Below are 25943 nucleotides of genomic sequence, written 5' to 3' on the forward strand. Positions count from 1 at the left end.
CCTTTGCTCTCTGGACCTGTCTGACTTATCCTTGTCCCCGCTTCTGGTTGGAGATCTCGTCACATGGAGACACATGTATCCTGTATATGGAATACTCAATTCCGTAATTTTCTCTGGATTTTGTAAAGCTGTTTTGCGACTATGACCACTGTTAAAAGTGCTAAACAATTACAATTGAATTGAATTGAATTTGTGACACCTGTGTCACTGTGGGTCTACATAATTTGGACACCACAGGAACCTTGGGTTAAACCCAGGATGGTTCACCTAAAGTTAGAAGGAACATCTTTTAAACCAACATGTTAATGTATTGTTTGTTATATGGCTTTTGTTTGTAATGTTTGAATAAACAGATTAATAATGTCCTGTCAGGAAACGGAAACCTTTGAAGAGGCCGTGAAGGAACGCTATGGGAATGTTTTTGGAATGTTAGTTTGTGATATGTATTTGGCAAACGTCCTCCTATTTAGACCATGAATGTAACAGGAACATTTCCAGAACTATAGTTTGTAATTGCAAAAATGTCTATTTTAACCAACTTCCTGTTCTGAGACCATGAAAGAACTGAATGGAAATGTTTATGGGACAATAATACCTTATCTGAACCTTTGGGTTTAACCTTAACCTTAACAGAACGCTGTTTCAAAGTTTCCATGACAACCTTCATGTAACATTATGAAACGTCTTTAAAAAAAAAAAAAACGGAGGCGAGTGCTAGCGTTTAGCGTGTGTTTCCTGTGACAACCTCTAGAGGACAACCTTGAGTTTGAGTAACGACTGCTGACGAACTTCCGCTATTGTGTAAGCAGGCGTGTTCGTTTTTTTTTTTTTTTTTAATTGGCAGTCGGGACAGCCAATGAAATGTGAAGCTGGTAGGCGGGACTGTGACGAGATAGGCTGAAACGGGGTTGCTATTTAAAACCTTCGAGGGCGGAAACCGAAAGGCGCCATTTGCTTCTTGGACTCTAGCGGTGAATGACAATAAAACCGAGCTCGCGCATAAAAAGAAAAACACAGAAATTGCTTAAATAAAAATTATTTAACCCGGTTTATCGTCATGGAGGCGGTGGTCAACCCGTCTATTGACAGGTAAATGCTTCTAGTTTTTCCTCAGATTGCAGTTATCAGAAGTAATTTATTGACGAACACAAAAGGACGAAGCGGCTCTCGGGCTTGTTTAGTGGCTCAGTCCCAAATGGCTCCATGTGATCACAGGGCGCTACATAGGGCTGATAATAATCGCTTTTACCGCCTTATGGAGTGTTTATATACAATATTTAGCTGTTTAGACTTTGAGCGGATGTTTTATTGACGTAGCCATGGCGATTTAATCGGTTTAAATGGAGTCGTGTGTAAACAAAATAATTTTTAATTCTTATTATAACCCGTACGATAAATATATATTTTTACATTATATATTTATTAAGGCATTTCCATTTTAACCAGGTCTATTTTTAGTCGTTTTGGGCATGTTGTTTGCTTTTAGCCGCGTTATTGGTTGAATCCCAATCGACTGCGAGCTTCCTTGGTGCGCGCCCTACAAAGAGGGCGAAATGACCGCGCACATTCGCGTTCTAACTAGTGCACTAGATAAAGGAGAGATCGCGCTATTTAGGACGTGACTACGAGCTAAACGAGCAGTACTGACACAGCTGTTAGAGCTAAGTTAGCTAAATATCTACACTGACATTGTGATAATCGGGTAATATAATAATATATTGACTTGTTAACTAGTTAAGGAATGTTTCAGATATAGGTTTAATAGGTTTATAAGTTGAATACACACAATGGGGCAATGTAAAGCTAACATCCTGAGTGTTTACCAAGCTGGAAAGGAAATATCACGTGACATGGAGTTACTGGCTTGCTTTGTTTATGGACATGTTTACAAATATTTAGCGTTGTTTACAAATAAGTGAAGGGCGGGGCCAATAAATGAGACGTAACCTTACTTTCTGGTTTAGACAGTGTATAAATGATAAACTCCGTATGGGTGTATAAATTTCTGAATCATATGTCCTGAAGTGTCTTAATATCTCAGACAGTTACCATTAAAATCTTTTAGTTCTTATCTGATGTGTCGTACGATCCATCAAATAACTGCTATGAAATTATAATTGAGCAGCTTGCACAAACCTGGAGTATATAATCCAGGACTTGGATCAGAGGTGCCAAAATTTATGCATCATCCATCCAGTTAGATTTTTTTTGGTTTCTGTGTAAGGTGACGTTGGAGATACAAGTACAGTACAGGGACACCTGATGCCAAAACCGTTTTTGGTGGCATTGTGGAATCTTTCCATCAGCCAATAGAAGAAAAGTAGGCGGGGCTTTAGAGTCTTTAGCTAGTCATGCTACTAGATATTGCGTAGTAGGGACAGGAATCAGCAGAAGCGTACTGATAGGGTATTATCACAATACCTAGGTGCCTAGGATTTAATCTGTTTTGCAGTTCTGAAAGTGTTACAATTTTATACATCTAGAGATACAATAAAAAAAATTTCTTTTTAGTTACAATTCTAAACAAACACTTTGCTCAGATCAAACAGTACCTGCTTTCCAAGGTGTAACTTGTATAGATCGCATCACCTATAGGATTGTAGAGAAACCGCACTATTTTATTGCCTCTAAGCATTTAAATAGAAATGTAAATATATAAATATATATATTTTCAAAAATCTATTTGCAGTCAAAGGTTTGGCTATACCTGAATTGCCACACAAAATAATCGCAATGCTTAAATAGATTTCTTTTTTTCTTGCAACTCTTATGTAGTTCTCATAATAAATGTTGCTCTTTGAGCAGATCCTGAAAAAGAAAAGCTCTCGTTGTGTTTTTTTTTTTTTTTTTTTTTTTGTAATAAAATTCAGTGCTCTCAAGATTCACAGATAAAGCAAAGATGCTTTATTGACGGGACAGATTTGTCCTATGTTCGTATTGCCAAAGCTCAAAGAAGTGGAGTGTAAAAAAATTTGAGGAGTAAAATAACATGAATAATAATATATAATTTATATATTTATATATATATATATATATATATATATATATATATATATATATAATAAGAGAAACATTTAGTCAAAGATAATGTTACGCTTGTAAAAAACATTGAAAAAAAAGGCAGGATGGCACAAATAACAAAACATTTCTCTATCACTTTCCATTCTTTTGCTATATTTTCTTGTTATTTGTAATAGTCACTGCTAATTAAACCATTATAACACTAACAGCATCACTATGGATTACTGCTTTCTATTTTGTTAAAATAATAAAATATCCATAAACCAACAGAATTGAACTATTGACCAATTCTAAATAACTTTCCAGGCCACGCCTATAACACCTGGTATAAATCACTGGCTTTCGCGATGGAATGATTGCCCGGGTCCGTATTGTGAGTTTGATTTTTTATTTTTTTTAGTAATCGTGCAGCGATGGTCAAACACTTTAAACTGTATACCTCACAACTGACTCAACTCAACTTGCGTCACGTGTTTAAACCCAAATAACATGTTTCGTCAACAAAACAGTGTTTCGGTTTGTAGGACACTGAAATGCAACCTTCTGTTTTAATGTTTCAAGTCTGAGTCGTAGAAGACTGGGGTTACATTTGACTTATGTCTCATTTATATTTACACGTGCAGATGGTGGCAGTTGTGTGTTTAAGTCTCTACTTTTGTGAAAAGGTGATTTGACCCAGAATCAATTTTAATTGTCTGAAACGAGCCAAGTATTCAGTTTTATTTATTATTCTTTTTTATTATTATTATTCTTTTTTTTGTGAGTGTGTCACGCGGGACTTTTTTAATTGCAGATCTGAGCTGCCAAAGTACTCTGTAAGCACTTGATGTGGCTGTATTTTATTCAGTAAACAAAAATGAAGAGGTAAAATTATAATTGTCCAATAATTTTATTAAGTGCCTGCTCTGTTTTTCTGAACCTAACCGAATACCGAAACAAATCCGAAGTATCAGGTTCCTCAACAGGACTCAGAAGCCAGACTAATAGCTGTGATGGAGTTTTTAGGAGACAGAACATACTAGAAGTTCTGTCTCAGGTTACACACTTATGCACCGTTCCAGACAGTATTAACACCAGCACTTCCTTTATGTTTGGTGTTTGGAATTAAAAAAAAAAATAGTTTTTGCTTAAGTCAGGACATACTAATTTCTTATTTATTTATTTATTTATTTTTAAACTAAAAGAGAAGTCTCGGATGCTTGCGTTTAAGATCGTAGTGATGGTGTGACAGGACTGCGGGTTTGCTCATTTTTTATTATTATTATCTAACAGGAAACAGAATCACCCTGCTTAACGCATTTAATAGTATATGTGCTTTTTATGTACACTATGAGGAAGTGGTACAGAGACTGCATGTTATGTATACATTGGCATACGTGCAAATTTTTATGCTCCAGCAACATCCAAACCTAAAACTTATTCTCTCTCTCTCTCTTTCTCTGCAGCAGGTCTGTCATGACGGGCGCCATGGAGTCAAGCGCAGCCAACCCGGGCAAACGCATCCGCAAACCCTCTCTACTCTATGAGGGTTTCGAAGGCCCTGGCCTGCCGCTCGCACCCACACCCATAGCGGGGCCGCCGCCCTCGCAGCACCTCCCGGTGAAGGACCCGAGCAGGCCGGGCCGCATCACTAACCAGCTGCAGTACCTCCAGAAGGTGATGACGAAGGCGCTGTGGCGGCACCACTTCGCTTGGCCCTTTCACGAGCCCGTGGACGCCGTCCGCCTCAACTTGCCCGTGAGTGTCCGCTTCTTACGGTACTACAGGACGTTGTTGAAATCGCGCTTAAAGTCCGACAAATCTGGAAGGAAAGTGATAAATACAGTGAACAACACGCAAAATGAAAATACTGCGTAATTAACCCTCGCCATTAAACAGCAAGCAGATGTGCCAAGATTTACTGTTTACTCGTTGCATTTGCAATTTTTTTCCTCTCGTCAAATGACAATGACATTTGTATGGAATGTTGACTTACAAATTTTCAAAGAATTTAAATCTTGTGAGAAATTTGCATTGGCATACAAAGCATTTTGATACGAGCAAATAACTTGAATCAAACAGACTGCCGGCTAGGTTATGGAACTGTCGTAGGAGTTGCTCAAAACTTGTTCACGACACCAGCCAGCCCCCGGGAACCCACACTTAATACTTCCAGCATGGGCCGCTAAGTGGCCGGATCCCTGGTATAACTGGGGACTTTGTCGTTTTTCCCAACTCAGACCCCTGGGATAACCAGACCCCTGGTATAACGGGGACTGTTGTTTTTCTATTCAGATTTCTGGTATAAATGGGGACTTTGTTTTGTTTCCTCACTCAGACCCCTGGAATAACTGGGGAATTAGTTGTTTTTCCCCCACTCAGACCCCTGGTATAACTGGGCACTGTTTCGTTTTTCCGTTCAGACCCCTGAATAAATGTATTATTTTTTTCTTATTTTGTTTTGTATTGTATATTCTCTGGTCATCTCTGGAAGCTTCTGTCACCAAAACAATTGTCTTCCGATCCTGAAGCTATTAGCGAGGACAGTTTCACACGACGATGTGTCGAGGATGTGTCCGAAGAATTATTTTTGTTTCATTACTTTGTCCAAAAACTTGGTGATTGTTTGCTGATTTGTCAGGTTAAAATTTTTTATCAGTTTTTTTTTTTTTTACTGTTGTTGTTGGCATGAGGGTAAACAAACTTAGTAAGTAAACGAAAACAAATCCTTTTTATTGCGTTGACTGGCGGCTGTAAGATTGACCGATCAAATATACTATTGCAGATTGATTGCTTATATTTGAGCATGAAACTAGATAACGGACCAGGAACTGCTTCTATAACGGTATATTTTCCATCCCAGGACTACCACAAGATCATCAAGCAGCCCATGGACATGGGGACCATCAAAAGACGGCTGGAGAACAACTACTACCGCAGCGCCAGCGAGTGCATCCAGGACTTCAACACCATGTTCACCAACTGCTACATCTACAACAAGGTGAGTTCACACTCTTTTACACACACACACACACACACTCGCACACACACAAATGGGAAACCCCTACAGGGGTTACCATGGAGCCGTGCTGACTCATTGTATTTTCCCCAGTGCAGCACGGGTTAATTATTCAGGGACTTTGAGCTGACTTCCGTGCAGCTTCTTTCTCTCTAATCGAAAACCCAGAACAGATCAGTTGTAGAATGGAAGTTAAATATACTGTGTGATTTGTGACGTAGCCCACTGACGACATCGTCCTGATGGCCCAGTCTCTGGAGAAGGTTTTTCTGCAGAAGGTGGCTCAGATGCCCCAGGAGGAGATCGAGTTGCCCCCTCCTGCACCCAGGGGACGAGCGTTCAAGACCGGCAAATCCCGACGGGGAAGAGGTGAGGACACGAGTATATATGTGTTGTCAAAAAATGAACTTGTGTTTCGTTTGTTATAAAGGAACCATATAAAAAAAAATGGTGTAACAATTTACTCACAGGAGCAAGATGACCGTCCATGTGGGCATGAAATTATGAATTAAATAATAAAATTCTTTTGGCCTGCATATTTTATGTCCCTGGAAACAAACAATTTCTAAAATGCCTATTCATGCCCATTGTAAATCCTGGCGTCCAACTGTGGGCGGGAATAAGGCAAATAAAACGCCTCTTCAATGCTGTTTTCCTTTTTTTTCTTTCTACTTTTGTATTTTACAGTGTGCAAAGATTGAAAATGATGTCACTTCAAGCTCTGACTAACGTCAACATCGGCTCGCACATTCGCATTGGTTTAAAATAAAAACAGGTAGTCCCTGAACATCTGAGTTACTAATTTCCGCAAATGCGAAACCGTGGAAGAAGCTCACATGTATTGCACAAAAAGAAAACACTGCAGTGCACCAGATACCATTATTTACAATTATATACGATTATATACAAGATTTTCAGTGTGTAGGTGAATATATAATATGTCTAAAGTCCGATATATTGTTTGTGTGTTTGTTTGGGGACGGTGAGTCGGCCTCACCAGTTTAAGTGATTCAATCCAGGAGCACGATAATGGAAAATGTCTTTCCTGATGGTGAATAATCCCTGATTTCGGAAAATCCTCAACAATACAGAGTTTACAGTCCAACACAGTGGAAAACAGCTCTAAGACAAAATTGCGTCTGAGATTCACCTCGTGATTTAAAAGCGCAGAGACAATACTGTTACATTACGTTCCTTAAGGCGCGGTTACAGTTGTGGTGAAAGGGGACAGAGTCAAGTGGATTGTTATGCGTTACATTGTGGATTCGCGTATAAGACTCACTTTGACTTGAGAACCAATCTGAGTTACAAACGTACTCCCAGAACGGAACTTGTTCGTAAGTCGGGAACGATCTGTAAATAAATGAATTCGGGGCTCAGTTTATCAGGGCTGCTGTTATTAAACTGAAAGTGATGCGATTGCTAAATAAAACCTTACTGTTTCAGGCCACAGAAGAAGGTATTGTTAGGAATTTTCTATGTTTCAACCATTTATTCAGTAAGTGTTCCAAACAAAGCTAATCAGGTTTGCCTCAGGAGGTCACATGGGATGGATGATGGGATGATAATGGTTTCAGAACTGCAATAAACTAATTATTAAGCATCAGTCTCATTGCTATAGATGTGACAACCAACCTGAATACTGCAGATTACATCATGTAATCTAATCTAATATTAACTACTCAGCAGACTGTACGAACCTCTTCCCACCTTGTTCATAATGGGGTTATAATTAGACAGTATGTTTGTTTGATTCGCTTGTTTGTTTATTCGTCGTCCCTTTTGGAGTTGTATTGTATCCAGTTGTGTTTCAGTTTCCAGTCAGCAGTTGATACGTCTTCGATGTTCCTTTACGTTTCCTCCATAATTTAACTCTCCCATTGGGGTTTTTATTTAATTTTTTGGCATTTATTGTTGAATTTGTTTAGATTATATTTGTGTATTTTATGATTCCTCCATGGTTGATAAACTAATAATAAACCGATTTAAGTGTTTAAGATTTGCAAGGGCAGTATTTTGTCCTGTCTTTAAACACTGAATAATATAACGTCTTTGTTTGATGATGTGAAAGACGACGTCACACAGCATTCTTAGTATGTTATCGGTGTTCTGTTATACTTTTTTTTTTTTTTTTTTTTTTTTTTTTTTAATAATTATATAACAATTTTTTTTTTTTATTAGACTGAAATTATTTTGGAGTTAAATGCTTTGTACTCTTAAATTACTCTGTTAATAATAAGTCTCTCTCTCTTTCTCTCTCTCAGGTGCAGGTCTAAGTGTAGCTCAGCAGGTCCCAGCTGTGTCTCAATCGGCTTACTCGCCCTCATCTCCCGACACCCCGGACTCACGGTTTTCAGGCTCTCCTCACATGATGCTCAGTAAACCCGGACCTCCACTTCCTCCTCTTCCTCCTCCTCCTCCCCCTCCTGCCCTCATGACTCTGCCCCCCACACAGCCCACCGCAAAGGTACTGACACACACACACACACACACACACACACACACACACACACACACACACACACACATACTGTAGTATGAAAATGCTGTGGTAGAAATCATTGTTTCTTAAACACTGGGTTGCGACTTGCAATAGATTTTATTCGGGTCACAGGCATTGTTGCAACTTTTTTATGTCAGGGGTACGCCTTTCAGTCACAAGGGGGAGTTGGTTAGTTTTCTACAATCATGCCTGTTTCTGTCATAATTCCGCTTGCAGTTATTAAGGAAGTAAAGGAACTAAAAACAGTCACAGTGTGCGAAAGTGACATTTAAATGGCATAACGTTAATTCTCAGCATTTGTGCACATGTGCATGTTTTTCATGATTTTATAAATAACGCCTCTCGTGAATTTTTTTAAAACCTGTTTTACCTCGGAAAATTTATTTTGAAAAACCTTCATATAAATTAATCAAACACATCATCTTACGTTTACAGCCATCTCTACTTGACCAAAAACAGAATTGAACCCTTTATTTCTGTTGCGTTTAAAGAAGCAAAAGTTGCAGTCAGTTCTCTCTCATCGTGGTGAGCGTTATTGTGTAAAATAAGGCCTGAAAGATTAGATAAGGAAGTGTATGTGGTGTCACTTCTGTTGTTTATTAGCCAGATCCTGTCGCTGCTGCTGCTGTGGACCGCTCACAGATCCAGTCAGCAAAAAAAAATAATGTTAAAAATTCAAGTCGAATAAAAAAAAAAAACTGCGACTTCTTGTCCTATCTGTATTTGTTTAGTTCAAAACTGCTTGACTTGAACTGGAAGTGAAAATCAGGTTCAATCGAAAATGGGACAATATTACTTTATTATTTTATAATTCTGGTTTATATATACAGTTTTTTTTTTTTTTTTTTTTTTTTTTTTTTTTTTTGTCACTCCACAGAAGAAAGGTGTGAAGCGCAAAGCGGACACCACCACCCCGAGCACCACAGGTTTCCCCGTGCCCCCTCCCGGCCGTGCGATGGGCATGGGTAAGGGTCGCGGCGCTCTCTCGCTCTCCCCAGTCCCCAGCCTGACATGCGGCATAGGCGTGAGCGAGCCCGTGCACCTGCAGCCCGTCATGGGCCGATCCGTGCCGCGGCGTCCCATCAAACCCCCGCGTAAAGACCTACCCGAGCTGGCGAGGCCGAAGAGCGCGCCGCGGCACCGCACCAAGCTGAGCGGCCAGCTGCGCTACTGCAGCTCCATCCTAAAGGAGCTGCTGAGCAAGAAGCATGCGGCCTACGCCTGGCCGTTCTACAAACCCGTCGACGCCTCGCTGCTCGGCCTGCACGACTACCACCTCATCATCAAACACCCCATGGACCTCAGCACCATCAAGGTCCGTTCCCGGCGGTTAACTTAGGGTCGGATTTTTAAGAGCTGATTTAAAGTGTGCAGAGTAAAAGCCAAAAAAATAAAATCCATATTGAAATTTTTTTTAGGAGGCTATGAATGTCTTTTCTAAACTTGAAAGTATACACTAAGAAAAATAACTTCCCAGGTTAATGTTTAATAAACGAACGCCTTTATCATATTGTGATAAAAAGTTTTTTCAATTTTTTCTTTTTATGTCTCAGAGGAAGATGGACGAGCGGGAGTACAGGGACTCTCAGGAGTTTAGCGCTGACGTCAGGCTCATGTTCTCAAACTGCTATAAGTACAATCCACCCGAGCATGACGTCGTGTCCATGGCACGCAGACTGCAGGTGCGCACTCACACACGCACACTGTTAACTTATCGCTCCAAGTCCTAACACCGGTTAAGCAGATTTTTAACCAAACCTCATTTTGAAAAAAATATTTTTGCTTTTTTTTCAGGACGTGTTCGAATTCCGTTTTGCGAAGATGCCTGACGAGGTCCTGGAGGAAGAGGACGAGGAAGAAGGTTTGGCGCCGACCTCTCTGGGTCGCAACGTGGGCCTGATGGGACTGCAACACTCCTCCTCATCCTCTTCGTCCTCCTCGTCTTCGTCATCGTCATCCTCTCCTTCGTCCTCATCAGAAAGCGAGTCAAGCAGCGACAGTGAGCCGAGCAGTGAAAGCAGCCCGAGCTCGGACAGCGAGGAGGAGAGAGCGCAGCGCCTGGCCCAGCTACAGGACCAAGTCTGCACTCAGGTACATGGACGCTTACTGTCTCTTACACACGCACACTCGTCTCCACTCTATTATCTTTGACCGATCAGATGTATATCTATGACTAACCGACGCCGTCCGTTTCCTTTGCAGCTGCGCGCGGTGCACGAGCAGTTAGCCGCGCTCTCGTCCGGCCCCATCATCAAACCCAAGAAGAAGCGCGAAAAGAAGAAGGACAAGAAGAAGAAGAAGAAGCCAGAGAAACGCAAAGGAGGCCGGAGCAACGAGAGGGTGCGGGAGAAAGTAACCAAAGTGCCCAAGAGCAAATCTAACAAGGTGGCGTCCATGCCCACTCAGAGCAAGAAGGCTCCTGCCAAGAAGAACAGCAAGAGCAACAAGTAAGACTTGTGATCTTCTCTTCATTCAGCGCTAAAACTAATCACTAAGCAGAGTTGACGTTCTGCACGCATCTGAATGAGTTCTCATAATTTTTTCTGATTTCTTAATAATCTGCACATTTATGTCCGCAATTTCAGACATCGTGTTTGGGGAAAATTATTTTTATCATAGTTGGTTTATTTATTATTTATAATATTTATTTGTTCGTAGTGTTTTTATAACAGTTTTTAATTTTGCAGTGTTTTTGTAAATTTTAAGTAACTGCATTACACTTTTTTTTTTTTTTTTTTTTTTACAAATTATTTATTCTTGTTAATATTTGTATTTTTTGTATTTTAAGTAAATCTACTTTTTGTTTTGTTTCTAATTTTTACATTTAATCCATGTTTTTTAGCATTTTTTCTTTATTTTTAATTTTGTAATCTATTTTATCTGAAGTTAACTTCTTCGCACTATTTTTACTATTAATTTGTAAATTTTTTATGTTTATGATAAAATATTTTTTCAATCATTTAAAATACAAAAAAATTATATAAATATGAATAAACCTTTATCTTTGACATTACTGATAAGAATTATGCGAAAATACTAAAATAAGATGAGAAATGTTTTAGTTTTAAATAGTTTTAGTTTCTTTTCCGTTCTATTTTTTTTCAATATATTTTGTTCTTTTAACATGCTATACAATACAAAAAAAAATAATTTCCTAATATTTAAATTGTATTTATTTATATTTTTATGTTTAGGTTTGTTAATTTGAATATTTAAAATTTAAGTAACTAAGCTTCATTGTTTTGTGCAATATTGCCACGTCATATTTATTTTTTTAAATAACAGCTGTTAAACTTTGCTTCTCAGGACGACTAAGAAGTCTTTAGCAGCCGCAGCTCGCTTCACGCCTCCAGCTCCGCCGATTCCGCAGTACGACTCCGAGGAGGAAGAGGACGGTCTCCCTATGAGCTACGACGCCAAGCGGCAGCTCAGCCTCGACATCAACAAGCTGCCGGGTGACAAGCTGGGCCGCGTCGTGCACATCATCCAGTCCCGCGAGCCCTCGCTGCGCGACACCAACCCCGAGGAGATCGAGATCGACTTCGAGACGCTCAAACCGTCCACACTGCGTGAACTCGAGAGCTACGTCACCAGCTGCTTGCGCAAAAAGCCAAGGAAACCTTACGGTAAGATTTAAAAATCGCCCTGTGTTTCTCCGTCTTAATCTCTTTTTTGTAAATTTTTTCTTAAATCTGAGATTGTAAATGTGAGTGAGCATCAAATAGCCACAACCATGACACTGTATATTTGTGTGTGTAGTGATGAAACCAGCCGGTGGGAAGTCACGTGAGGAACTGGCTTTGGAGAAGAGGAGGGAGCTGGAGAGAAGACTGCAGGATGTCAGTGGACAACTCAACTCTGTCAAAAAGCCCCAGAAACCCAAAGGTAATGACCTGTTCATCCTTCTGTTTGAGCGAAGTGTAGATTCTTGTCTTGATCAAAGGCATTGGGCAAAAATAGGATCATAATAATAAGTGTATACTTTTACACTTCCTTTTTCATCTCTCCATCAGAGCTCAGGTTTGTATGTAGTTTGTAGAATTAAAGAGAATGGGTTTGTTGTGATGGTGAGTTAATATCCGACAAGTCAGGAATATTTCCAGTATTTAAATGCTGAACTGTAACTAACAAAATAAAAAATGAGTGAAGCTTCGAGGCGTCTACATCATAACTGGAAGTTATTCTGACTAAAAAGATCTGGACAAAACCTGTGTTTTGTGACATCACCCTTAGATAAGATCTGTAAGAGCTCTGTCACCATCCTGGCAGAAGCTGACTCCACCCAGACCCCCGGTTAATCCATAAATGGGCCTGCTGTTGGGTGTAGCCCCCTTTATCTAACTCGGTTACCACCCTCAGGCTTAACTTTAGCTTATCTATAATGCGATGGCGGTTAACGTTTATTTAGATGCTAATGCGTTTGATGTCCCGTGTTGACGCCCACATTTCTGGTAGTAAGTTAACGTACTACTGAATTCCAGTTGGCTTAAGTGATGTATAGGAGACACCAGGGGTCCGTTCTTTGTACGGTGCTTGAAACATCCAAGATGAGTTGACGCATCTAAGATGAGATCATTGTGCTAATTACAATCTGGCTAAGTTGGTTCTTCGAGCACACCTGTTGTTGATGATTAGTAGAGCTGGATTAAGTTGTCTAGGATTATTGCGCGTTCGTGCGTTGGTTTAAAAGGCGATATGCATCGACAGTAGAAACACTGATCACAACCCCTTTGATTGGTTGATGAAATGGAAAAAGAGCGCCTCAACTTTTTTTGTTGTAACACACGTTATGCGCTGAAATGCCCCCCGCCGAGTGACCTCGCCATTTCAACCAATCATAACCCGCCAGGAGCGCAGCCTAAATCCTGTTTACATGAAATAAACCTGCTACCGAGCAGGTTCAAGCTAACGAACATGTTTCTATGACAGCAAATGCGAGAAGCGCATCGAAGAACGGAACAATCCGAGATCAGGACAAATCCACAACAATCAAATCCTGCTAACCAAGTTAGCGACGTACGAAGAACGGACCCCTGTAATGCAGCTGTCACTCAAATCAGCCACGCCCCTAATTGAGCATAATGTAATGGCTTAATATAATTTTTAACTGATGAGTTAAAAAAAAAAATCTCTGTGCAGCACTTGTCGAGTATTTTTTTTATTTTTTTTTTTTTCTTTTAGAACTGTTAGTTTTTAAAATATTCATATAAAATGTTACAAGCAATTCAGATTCTTTATATTTTTTAAAAAGTGGTGTATACAAATTTCTGTTAAACAGATAAATTGTATACTACTTATACTGATACAAGCATGGCACTGAGTCACTTTAAAAAAAAAAAAAAGGAACTTCTTGAACTTTTTCTTCAAAGTCTACGTTAAAAAAAAAGTTCAAAGCAGTTTGGCACAGGAAGGGTCGATGTCTTGATTACAGTGTTACACTGCACCACTATTATGTTGTACTACATGTAGTGAACAGGTTGATAAGTGAACTGTCTCTGCTTCCCCTCCACAGCAGAGAAGGCCAGCGTGAGCACAGAACCTCACCCCATGCCCGCCGGTCGCCTGAGCGCCAGCAGCTCCAGCTCCGACTCCTCTTCCTCTTCCTCTGACTCCTCTTCCTCAGACACCAGTGACTCTGACTCCAGGTGATCATCCATGGTTACCACCGTGCCGTGGCATGACGACACCATGTCCTAAAATCCTGTCAGGATGAATTCTGGGAGGACTGGACTGGAGCTTTGTGGGTGATCCAGAAATCATAAGAAGGAGAATGAAAAGAAATGGACACGAAAGGAAAAAAAATTATTAAATGAAAAAAAAAAAAAAGTAAACAAACTGTATCATCCCTAGGACACACTTTCATGTGCAACAACGACAGATTCCCAAAAGCGTGTTTTTGAGACATGTTTGTTAACGATGTACAGACTGTGTTGGATTAATTTTTCTTTCATAAAGAAGACTTTTATAAACGTGCCCATAGTGGGAGGTCATGTGGACATAGAAATCTGCGCTGGAGTCTAGTCTGTCATGTACGAGTTTTCTGTCATTCGTTGTGGATTTAAAGCTCGGTTGAAAAAACAAAACAAAAACCAATTTCAGTTTCGCTAAACCGCAACATTTGACACCTACCTTAAATCTCAATCTGCCTTAATTTGAAGCAAGAAAAGCAATTTAACTTTTTTTTCATATAGAATATTAGAACAGAGCTTTTTCGTCGTGCTTTTACGATTAAATCAGAAAGCAAAAACATTTGACAGGATTTCTGAAGATCAAGAGTTCATGGTTGACCATGCTGCTCGAGTTTTGCTTTTTGTGTGTAATGATTAGCCAAAGTGAGAACCGTCCATTGGAAGAAAAAAAAATAGTGTAACTAGTACTCAAGGTTATTCAGTGCGATTATTCCAGTGACCCGTTATGTGTTTAAAAAAAACTAATTAAAGGTGCAGTCTGCGAATTTTAGTTTAAAGTTAACGGTCTTAAAACATAAATTCGAGCACATTTTAAGTGTGGCTTAATTGTGGAGGCTTTATAATTGTTTTGAGAAATAGCTTAGGATCCCTCATGCAGAAATCAGTTAACGTGTTTATCGCGTAAGACACAAGACACGATGCGGAGTCGCTGACCGCACCTTTAATTTTCTTTCTTTTTTTTTTTTAAGGTTTTTTTTCCGGTTCATTTTAATGTTTTTACATCATCAAGTACAGGTCTCAAGCTGAAGTTTGTTCTTATTTGTCCCGTTATCTTACCTGGATTTGCTAACAAGGCCAATATCGAGTGCGTGATGATGATGATAATAATCACATGTTACCCTGACCCTCAGTTCTGCAGTGCTTAGCTAAAAGTTTTTCCCCATTTAGCATCTAGTCAGTGCTAGCGTTCATCGTGCTGCTTTAGGTGACATTCAAAAACACAAATCCACTTTTGAAAATGTGATGCCTGAAGTTTGAGCTTTTTCATTTGTCAGGGTCGAAATGATTATTTCAGAAGGAATTGAGAGAAAGGGGGGTAGTTGGGGAAGCAAAAAGGAAAACAAAAAAAAAGCCAGTGCATGAAAACGATGGAGAGTTTATTGTATATAACCTCCTCAGATCATTATTCTGCTTTTTCCTTCTTCTTTCTTTTTGTATCAACTCTCATCCTTTTAAACCTGTTTTTGTTTCCTGAATGTAAGGAGTACCACCCGGTTGTTGTGACCCATGTAGCTGCACAGACGCAACATTCCGTTCCTGCGATATTTATATTTAAAAAAAAAAAAAAAAAATTATATGGTCTTTGAATTGTATATTTAGTTTGGTTTTATTTGGGTGTGAATACATGTATGCCAACTGACCTGAGAAATGTTGTGTGTGTGTGTCTTTTTTTGGGGGGGGAGAATAAATTTCTCAAGAGGTTTTACACTCGCATAATGATCTGACCCTGCTCTAATGATGGGGGCGATAAAAAGGATATTTGATATTGCTTTTCAATACAGATTGTGTATCGTAGTTTATGTAGTAGATGTGCAGATTTGTGTGTACTAAAAAAAGATTTCCCATGTAGGCCCTGACTTGCGCACATTCGAGTTACAAATTTCTGCAGATACAAACATTCATTGATTTAAACAAATTGCGCAAGTAGCTTAAGTATATTGTACAAAAAATAGACAATGCAGTGCACTGATGATAGAAAATTTCTGTCCTGTAAAGCTGTCCGACTGGTGAATAATTTAAAAAATCCTCAAGAGTTCACAGTCCAATACAGTGGAAAACAAAATGGCGTCCAAGATTCCCCTTGTGATTTAAAGGCGTGGAGATAACACTTACATTTTACTGAGAGATTAATTTACCCTAGGTACAGTTATGGTTTTTGGCCACATGATGGCAGTGTGGGGGAAAGGGGACAAGGCATATGCGACTCATTTCTGTCAGACAAATCCGACTTATGAATGTGCATCCGTAAGTCGGGGACTTCCTGTCCTGTATGTCCTAAAACCCAGGGTTAGTTTAACACAGAAATCAAATTGGACTTGATTTTCATGATCTGCACTATGCAAGACTCCATTTTTCCTACGAAGACTGCTTGATCTTTGCCGACAGTATCACAGGCTGCCATGCATTGGGACCCAGCAGCCAAAGAGCCCAAGTATCCTTTCTAACTTGGCCTCCATAACTTCCTAGATCCCAGTCCGAACAAGCACCCATAAGATGCACCAAACAAACAAGTTTGATCCATGTAGACCAACATCCTGGTGCAAGATACCTTCAGAGGTCTAGTGGAGTCATGTTTAAAGGGGGCAGAGCTGCCCCAATGGCATAAACAATACTGGGTATAATGTTTTACCCTGTAATGTTATAGCTAAAACCCTGTCCAGGGTGTACCTGTGCCCTAAGTTTCCTGGGATAGGCTCCAGGCCCCCATGACCCTGAATACAGGACAAACCGGTATAGACAGTAAGTGAATGGTATAGCTAATTGGTGTACGAGTACATAGGTTGAAGTCATTAAAACTGTGGTGTTTTTTTTTTTTTTTTTTACCATTCTTCAGATTTCACAGAAGCAATTTTCAAACGCTTGTTTACAGTTAACTGTGCCTTTAGGGAGTTTAAAAAATGTTCAGAAGAAGATGTCATGGGTTTAAAAGGTTCTGGCAGGTTAATTGACATATTGTCAATTGGAAAGAGTATCTGTGGATGTATTTTAAGGCCTACTTTCAACCTTCACTGAAAAAAATTTCCAGCCTGATCTACTTAAAAAAATTAAGGTAACTTTTTGCATCAGATAATTATGTAGTTCAAGCAAGACTATTCTTAGTATTTACTACTTACATTTCTTTATGTAACAAATATTTTTTGCTAGTAAAGTCTACTTAATTTTTTCTAGTTAAGTCTATTTAATTTTGCAAGTAAATCCTACTTAATTTAATAATTTCCCTAGTCATTCTTTTGTGTCAATGCTACTTAACTTTAAGAGTTTCAAATATGTATTTTTAATTGAAATTTAACTATTTTTTTAAGTTTCCACATTACTTGGAGTGGGGCCTACTTTGTTTTATTTTTAAATGTCCTAGTCTCATTTTAAAGTTATATATACTCACATTATCTAGTTAGGCATTTCTTATATGTTATAGTTAAAATACTAGTTGTGCAATTTTGTACTTCATCCAGCACAAAACTTGAAGTAAGAACCACCCTAAAAAATACTGGGTAAATAATTGCTGGGTTAATTTAACCCAGCAAAATTGGTTATTTGTTTATAGTGAATCAGTAAAAAAAAATAAAAAAAATGTCTATTAAACAGTTAAAATACTTTGATATACTGGTCTATTACAAAAAAAGTTTTGCAAACCATACATATATGCAATAAACATCATACTATTAAATGTTCCTAGAAAAAATATTTATTTTTCAAAAGCACAAGAACAGATAATCAACAGCAACATCATTACCATACTATTACTCACAAGGGCAGAATGGAGTAATTGCACAAATAGGCTGAGGCAGCTTCTACAGAGCAGGATCTCTGTGACTCCAAATATCTTTTTTGCAGAACAAAACTATCCAGCCCTGGTCTCATTTTAACATACAAACACTGTCTATGACTTTTCAAGTAGGCCTCGATATTTCATAGCAACATTACAAAAAGTCCTATACAGTAGCACACTGCTTTGGATAGTTAATGTTAAAAATATAAAATGCCTTTAAGCACACATCAACCGCCCCAAGTAGTGTGCATTGCTCCAGAGCCTGTCCCACCAGAATGACGAATGCCTAAGAGCAGCGCTGGTCATCATCTCCCAACGTCAGGATGTACAGTAGGGGTACGGCCTTGACCCTTCAGCCTGTGGAGGTATTCCACCATGTTGGTTCCAACCTTAGAAAGAAAAAAAAATGAAAGAAAGTAAACAATTTTGTTGAATAGCAAGGATTAAACTGAATAAAACTATTAATTTAGTGTGTAATAGGATTGATACTAAATAAAAAATGACAAAGCTGTCCAATAAGATAAGGTATAGGTAACCTGAAACAAAAACATGGAGACAGCTACTACCAAAAATAAAACAGCAAAATAAGCATGGCTTTTAGGATAAAGTCTTTTTATATGCCAGACTAGTTGATCTTGTGGTCTGCGTTGATTTTAAGCTAATTACCGAAAAAAATGTCATAGCTGGGGTCAAACTGGCACAGTCACCCAAATATTAATACTTTCATCTAGTAGTTACCTGTTCAGCTGTGGTACTTTTTCCTGTAGTTGGCGCGTTGACTAGTTAATTTAGCCGAAGTCACAGGCAACTTTGGTTAAAGAGGGCTACCTGGTTAGCTTACATGCAATTACTGGTAATACATTTGCATACTTATCAAAGGGGGAAAGGTGTAAAATATTGTTATACCTCGGGAGAAATTTGACCGCGGAGTAAATTACTAACTAGTAAAAAACAGGAGGTTAGCAGGTGTGTATATTTGTGAGAGGGTCAGTGTTTTGTAACACCCCAGCATTTTACACAAAAACTACCCAACTCTCTGTAAATAACCCAGAAAAATTACCCAAGAGCGGCAACCCAGCGTTTGGGTAGAAAAAACAACCCGTTAAAACTTTTTACACACGAGGTGAACATAACGCTCCAAAGAGTTGTTTCCTACCGCAATAAGGCTTTGGTACACTAATTTGATACGGGGTTTCCCATGCTTTTTCCATGGGGAGGCAGTTTTATTTAAACAGAGTAAAATGAACAAGATTATTGCTTGTTGTGTGTGTCCACTTAAAAAGATTGTCAGGGATTACGTAAAAAATATATGTTAAGGAAAAAAATGCACATTGTCTTGTATTCTTAACAAATGCAGATTAAGTTATAACTTAGATATATTTATGTAAACGTACAAACTTGATTATTTATTGTTGAATACACAGATTTAATTATGCTACATTTACAACATCTCAGATTCATTTTTTTCAGTGTTGATGCTTCTTTCTTTGACATGGGAAAATCTAAAGAAACCAGCCAGGAGCTCAGAAAAAGGCCAGAGGTAGCTCAGGGTTTAAGGCATTGGGTTATGGTTCAGAAGGTCCCAGGTTCAAACCAAACACACCACCACCAAGTTGCCACTATTGGGCCTTTGAGCAAGGCCCTTAACCCTCAACTGCTCAGAGATAGTATGTGTAATGAGATAAAAATGGTAATCGCTCTGGTTAAAGAAATCTGCTAAATTCTGTAAATGTAAAAACATTGTGGAACTTTGACATGTCCGATTCATCCTTGGGAACATGAAGGTACCACTTTCATCTGCACCAACAATACTTTGTAAGTATAAACAACATGCAGCCATCATACCGCTCAGGAAGGGGGAGCGCGTTCTTCATAAACTGGATGACATCATGAGGAAAGAAGCTCTAAAGACATCAGCCAAGTCGAGGAGTCGGAGTTGCCCTGCCCTCAATCCAATATGATGTTGCATCATCAGGATTTAATAGTGCTATCTCTGCACATTTAATTGTAATTCTGATGTAATGAAAAGATGTCTGCAGTATCTCATTACAATTTATTGACAGTTGATGACCATTGTTATATTTCCCAGCCCTACTTCTAAAGCTGCTAGGTTTAGATCCGCCAGAAAGTACTTTACAGCCAAGGATTTTAAAAATTAAAATTAACCAAATGATTGGATTTCACTGCTGTTACACTATAATTCCTGAGCTTACAGGAGAAGGAGTGTTAAACAAACATCCATACTCAAAGTGCAATGTGCAAGTATGGACACAGTGTGGTGCAATTGGACCACTGACGTATGTTACCCATATATTTACAGGTAGGACTCCCTATTACAGCCTTAGCGTTAATACATACACGATATCAGTCATGACATTGGACTCCACAAGTGCTGTGGTATCTGGCACCAAGGGTTTAACAGCAGAACTTTAAAATCCTCTAAATTGCACGGTGGGGCATTCATGGGTTAGACCTGTTATTCCAGCACATATCACAGATGTCTACCTGACTGAGGTCTGGAACCAAGAGAACACCTTTGTTATGGTCTTCAACCCATTCCTTAATGCATTATCTTCTTGAAAAAAGCCACTTGCATCAGGGAATATTCTTTCCATAGTGCATCGAGGAACCATCTATTGCCTGAGTAAGTAACGTGGCACTCAACCATCTAGAAGAAAACATGATCCATCAAACAAGGTTGTCATCTTTCATTGCTCCATAGTACAGGTCATGTGACCATTGTAAGAGCTTCCAGCAGTGGTGAGTGGTCAGCATGGGGAATCTCACTAGTCTATTGCTACACAGCCCTACTGGTTGTCCTTTCCTCCACAACTTTTGGTAGGTAATGTACAAACCACTAAATACCAGGAACACCCCCGGAAGACCTGCCATTTTGGTGATCATCTAACTATCACAATGTGGCTCTTGTTAAAATTTCTCAGATCCTTAGGTTGGCCATTATTCCTTTTTCTAACAAATCAACTTTGAGAACTGAATCTTCACATTCCAACCATGTAGGAAGCTAGACACACACTATGGGCAATTTGGGAACGCCAAATAGCCTAATCTGCATGTCTGGACCGTGGGAAGAAACTGGAGTACCCAGAGGAAAACGACCAAGCATTGGGAAAATATGCAAACTGTACACAGTCCACGAGGCTGGAATCGAACCTGGACACTGGCGGTGCAAGTGCTAGCTACCATGCCACCGTGTCGATGTATTTTTACTTGTTGCCTAATATACTCATCTCACTCACTCATCTTCTATACCAGTTTATTCTGTATTCAGGGTCGCGGGGACCTGGAGCCTATCCTTGGAGGCTTAGGGCACAAGGCATGGTACACCCTGGACAGGGTGCCAATCCATCGCAGGGCGGGCACGCACACACGTTCACACACTAGGGGCAACTTGGAAACTCCAATTAGCCTAACCTGTAATCTTTGGATTGTGGAAGAAAACCGGAGTACTCAGAGGAAACCCATAAAGCACGGGGAGAACATGCAAACTCCATGCACACTGAAACAAGAATCGAGTCTAGACCCTGAAGGTGCAAGGCATCAGTGCTAACCACTACACCACCATGCCGCCTTGCCTAATATATCCCACCCCTTAATAGGTTTCATGATTAGGAGATAATCAATGTATTTAAAGGTATGGTTGATTGGTGTATAGGTGGCACGGTGGCTTGGTGGTTAGCACTGTCGCCTTGCACTTCCAGGTTCGATTCCCGTCTCGGGTTTGTGTGCCAACAATCCAAAGACATGTAGATTAGGTTAACTGCCATTCCCAAATTGCCTGTGTTTGTTTATGTATTCTGCAATGGATTGTCACTCCATCCAGGGTGCACCCTGCCTTGTGCCCTAAATCTCCTGGTATAGGCTGCAGGCCCCCCGTGACCCTGTATACCGGATAAAGCAGTATAAACAGAGTGGGTGATTGGTGTATGTTGTACATGAAAGACCTCCAGGAACTAGGCCTGGAGCACTGGACTACAACATATTGCCAATTACACACATCAGTTTGTGTCCAGTATCCCTGTGTGAGTAATTTCTACAGAAACAACAATTATAGGAAATGTGTTATTACAAACTTTGAGATTTGTCTCGCAGGCCGAACTACCCTCCGAATTAACCTAATGGAAAAACGCATTTTAAACAAGTAGCACTTTACATTGGTATAAATTGTGTACAAGACAGAGCATTATTTTAGACAAAGTTTTTGTAACATCCTTATTTCACGAGGCAAAAGTTACTCTTCTTTATTTGGAAAAAAAAGTATTTTAAGTGCTTCATTTACTTTTAAATTAGATTTTATTGAGACTTTTAGCCACGCTTGTCCATGATTTATTGAATACACTGCTTTCATTACTGTTCGACCACAAGCAGCCGAGCCTATGGCAAGAGTGATCACGATGCCACTTACATTAATTAGCAACATTTTTCACAGTAAAACACAATCCTTCTTTCCAATCATCCGTATCGGCAGTTGACTGTTACTGTCTTGCTGCTGCATACTTTAATTTATGCATGTCCTTTTACTGCTGTGGTTCAGAGATGTCTAATTTGGCACTCTGTAATGTATAAATGTGACACATAAATCATATGGAAAGTGCGGTGAGCAAGAGAGTCATAGCATAGGTCTCTACAGGCAGTACTGGCTCATTGGTTGAGGTCTGGGTTACTGATCAATGTTTTAAATAGGGCTGTATGTCTGTGAATATAAATATGAATATGCAGAAGAAATGCATTTGTCTGTGAAAACTGTACAAAATCATTCATCAACACCAGTTGCTCTTTAGAGGAATTTAGCTAGGAGCCACATCGTCACTACTGTCCTGACCGCGTCCTCTGCTTGGGACATTAAAGGAGTTCCTGGAAGGCCAGCATTTCAAACATGAAGCAGGCTGTACTAAGAAAACCTTCTACCTTGATGGTGTCCAAGCACCAGTGAAACGCTGGGATAAGTGCATTAGTGTAGAAGGGGATTATATAGAGAAATAAACTGAGTTTTACTCTTATAACGTCAATTCAATTTTATTTGCATAGCGCTTTTAACAATTGGCATTGTCCCAAAGCAGATTTACACAATCAAAAGAATCGAAAAAAGTTTGTATGGAAAGTGAATGTGTATTAATCAAAATGGTCAAATAGTCCCTGGTGAGCAAGCCGAGGGCGACAGTGGCAAGGTAAAACTCCCTGAGATGGTAATAGGAAGAAACCTTGAGAGGAACCAGACTCAACAGGGAACCCATCCTCATCTGGGTGAAACAGAAAGCGGGAATTGATCTGCATTCATACTGTGTGTTAGGTATGTTAGCCAGTTTAGCTATAACAGTTGATGTTAATTGATGTTAATATGGAGTCCAGGTAGTTATTGGAGGCTCAGGTAGACTTGTAGGAAATTCCAGTCCTGAACTATCGAGCAACTGCAGGCAAGTCAAGTTCTCACAGAAACAGCTGTCAACATCACTCGAGGCCAGAACCGTCTTCATGGTAGAGTGAAACCGCCCCCAGACACCAGACGCATCCCAAAGAGACACACGGGGCACCCATGTGACGAGATCTCCTACCAGAAGCGGGACACCAGGATGGGTCAGACAGGTCCAGAGGGCAGAAGGAGTCTGGATCACCGGCGACTCAGAAACGACATGTGTAGCTCGACAGAGAGGGGGAAAGAGAGAGAGGGAAAAGAGCGGGAGAGAGAGCAGAAGAGGGGAGATAACAGTTAGGTATGGTCACAGTCACATAATGTACTGTACATAACTGTGTTCTGTTATTCTGCACAATCAAAGGTCCCGCTTTGACATGAACACCCTTTGAATATTGGTTGTCCTATGACAGCATGTCATGCAATTTGTTTTTACACAGTGCAGTCAAAAAAAAAAAAAAAACTCATGCACTAATAAATCACATGCTAATATTGTCTTGTATAAATTTTCCCTTTGATTAGCCTGGGCATTGTTTCGAGAATACAACGAGTTGCATGGATTTTTGACCGAAGATCTTGTATTCATGACCTTTTCGTAAAATCTTCTCCAGCACATCCCAAAACCTTTGAGTAAGGTTAAGGTCAGGACTCTGTGGTGTCCAATTCATGTGTGAAAACGGTTCCCCATGTTCCCAGAAGCACTCTTTCACAACTTAAGCCTGATCAATCTTGGCATTGTCGTCAATCAGTGAAGAAAAATCCATTGATGGGATACCCAGGTCAGGAGGTATACAATCAACATATTGCTTTTTTTTTTAAAGCAGAACATTCGATCCATTTATTTGATTTGGCACAGGTTTTACGCCAGATGCATCTGTTCCCTTTTTATTCAGGTTTAAGGCCGGCACTGTGAACACACTTCCATGGCTGGGGTTCCCTGTCGCGGAAATTGATTCGCAGTTTTGCTTGAGAAAGGTGGAGATGCTCCCACTGGGCCTGGAGACTCCTTCCATAAAGAATAAACAAGCCTCTCCTAACAGAAAACTTCACTACTCAACAATTAACAATTTTTTTTTTCGCAGCACCCATCGTACAAGCCCTTGTGTACACTGTTACTATAGAAACAGCTAATGTAGCATAAAAAAATCAAGAGCATTAACATGAACCTGGAATTCGACTGTCAGAGATGATCAAGTGTATTGTGTTAGCTGGAAAGAACCCACATTCACAGGAGTTTACCAATTGCTTGCAAACATTCTCCGGCACCAGACCCTCACTCATCAAGGAAACAGCCATGATTAGTGACTGCTGAGCTAGAGAATGGTCAAGGCTCTGAGAAAAGAAAGTGCTGCCGCTATGGATTTTTTTTCCCCTGCAAGCTGTGTTCCCAATCCTGTGCTGAAAAAGCCATTTGTGGTCAAAACAACGTGGGAAAACCACATCTTGCTCTCTATTCTGATACACCCCTTCTGATATGAGTGTGTAGTGGTGGAATATTAAACAGAATATTTTGGAAGATAACACTTATTATGCGTGTGTACCATATTATACAGTATTTCACTGGCTTGATTTAAACTTGCCTACTCTTTATATATGAGCGGCAAACAACCAGGATGAACTACAGTAGATTTACACAAGAAGCAAATAGTCATCTTTGGGTATATTTAAGTTTTCCTAGATCGATCTGTCAAAAGAGATCTGTGAGAAGTATACTGCTCCTATTTAGTTTGTTCATACTGAAACAATCATGTCTAAGAGGGGTGTTCAAGTTCAACTAGGACTTTTGATTGTGCATAGTAACAGAACAAAGTTTCGAGAGTTTATACAGTATATACAGTATAATCCCTTGCTGCACTAATGCATGTATCCAACTTATGCTTGGCTACCATCAAGGTAAAAAGTTCTCACAGTACGCTAGCCTCCCAGGAGCTCCTTTAAAGGCCCAAACATGTGAGAATGGCTTGGAGTGAGGTCAGGATTGTACAGGGACGTCACACTAACTCCCAACTGCATTCCTGTAATGTGCGAGGGGTACTGGTGAATGATTGTGTTTACAGTTCCCATAGACAACTAAGTCTTTTTCTGCAAGTTTGGCAACAAGTTATTCATCGATTTTCAAGGATCAGGTCTTCCTTTTGCTGAATGTTCACAAATGCAACGAACTCTAAGCCCCCTCGGTTGAGATCGTCATTCACGGACGAACGGCCTTCTTCTTCTTCTTGATGTCTTCTTGATGTTCGTACCATTCAAATGTTTTACCGCGGCTAAGAGTCTCATCACTGTACTGTGCTTGAAGTCTTCTCTAAATATCAATCAGGCCTCAATTATGAGAATTTTCAACACAAGTACCAGCTTATCTTAAACAAACTTCATAGTTCCTTTGGACAGGATTGCTTTTATAGATAATCATCCTACAGCACGTAAAACAAAAGCTGAGCATTCTGGGTTTAAACACTTCCATGTGTAACTGGATGCTGGAGTTTATGCCCAGGAGACCCCATTTAGTTACAGTAGGATTGGCAACATCTCCAGAC

At 39.7% G+C, this 25943-nt stretch overlaps 1 protein-coding gene across 3 annotated transcripts; it reads left to right on the top strand.

The window, feature by feature from the left end:
• The first annotated feature begins 949 nt into the window (after positions 1–949).
• Positions 950–15860, top strand: brd2b (bromodomain containing 2b). Of its 3 annotated transcripts, none has more exons than XM_053487845.1 (12): positions 950–1089; positions 4467–4758; positions 5864–6001; positions 6241–6388; positions 8284–8486; positions 9400–9837; positions 10076–10204; positions 10317–10613; positions 10725–10969; positions 11829–12148; positions 12282–12407; positions 14035–15860. In XM_053487845.1, exons 1-12 carry the CDS (start codon positions 1058–1060, stop codon positions 14169–14171), a joined length of 2505 nt encoding a protein of 834 aa, XP_053343820.1. In that variant the 5' UTR covers positions 950–1057; the 3' UTR covers positions 14172–15860. The 3 variants fall into 3 exon arrangements, with proteins under 3 accessions (XP_053343820.1, XP_053343821.1, XP_053343822.1); XM_053487846.1 differs by having other exon boundaries at positions 14038–15860; XM_053487847.1 differs by having other exon boundaries at positions 957–1089; positions 4470–4758.
• The last annotated feature ends 10083 nt before the right edge of the window (positions 15861–25943 follow it).

Source organism: Clarias gariepinus, chromosome 26, assembly GCF_024256425.1.
Source record: "Clarias gariepinus isolate MV-2021 ecotype Netherlands chromosome 26, CGAR_prim_01v2, whole genome shotgun sequence".
NCBI classification, from domain to species: domain Eukaryota; kingdom Metazoa; phylum Chordata; class Actinopteri; order Siluriformes; family Clariidae; genus Clarias; species Clarias gariepinus.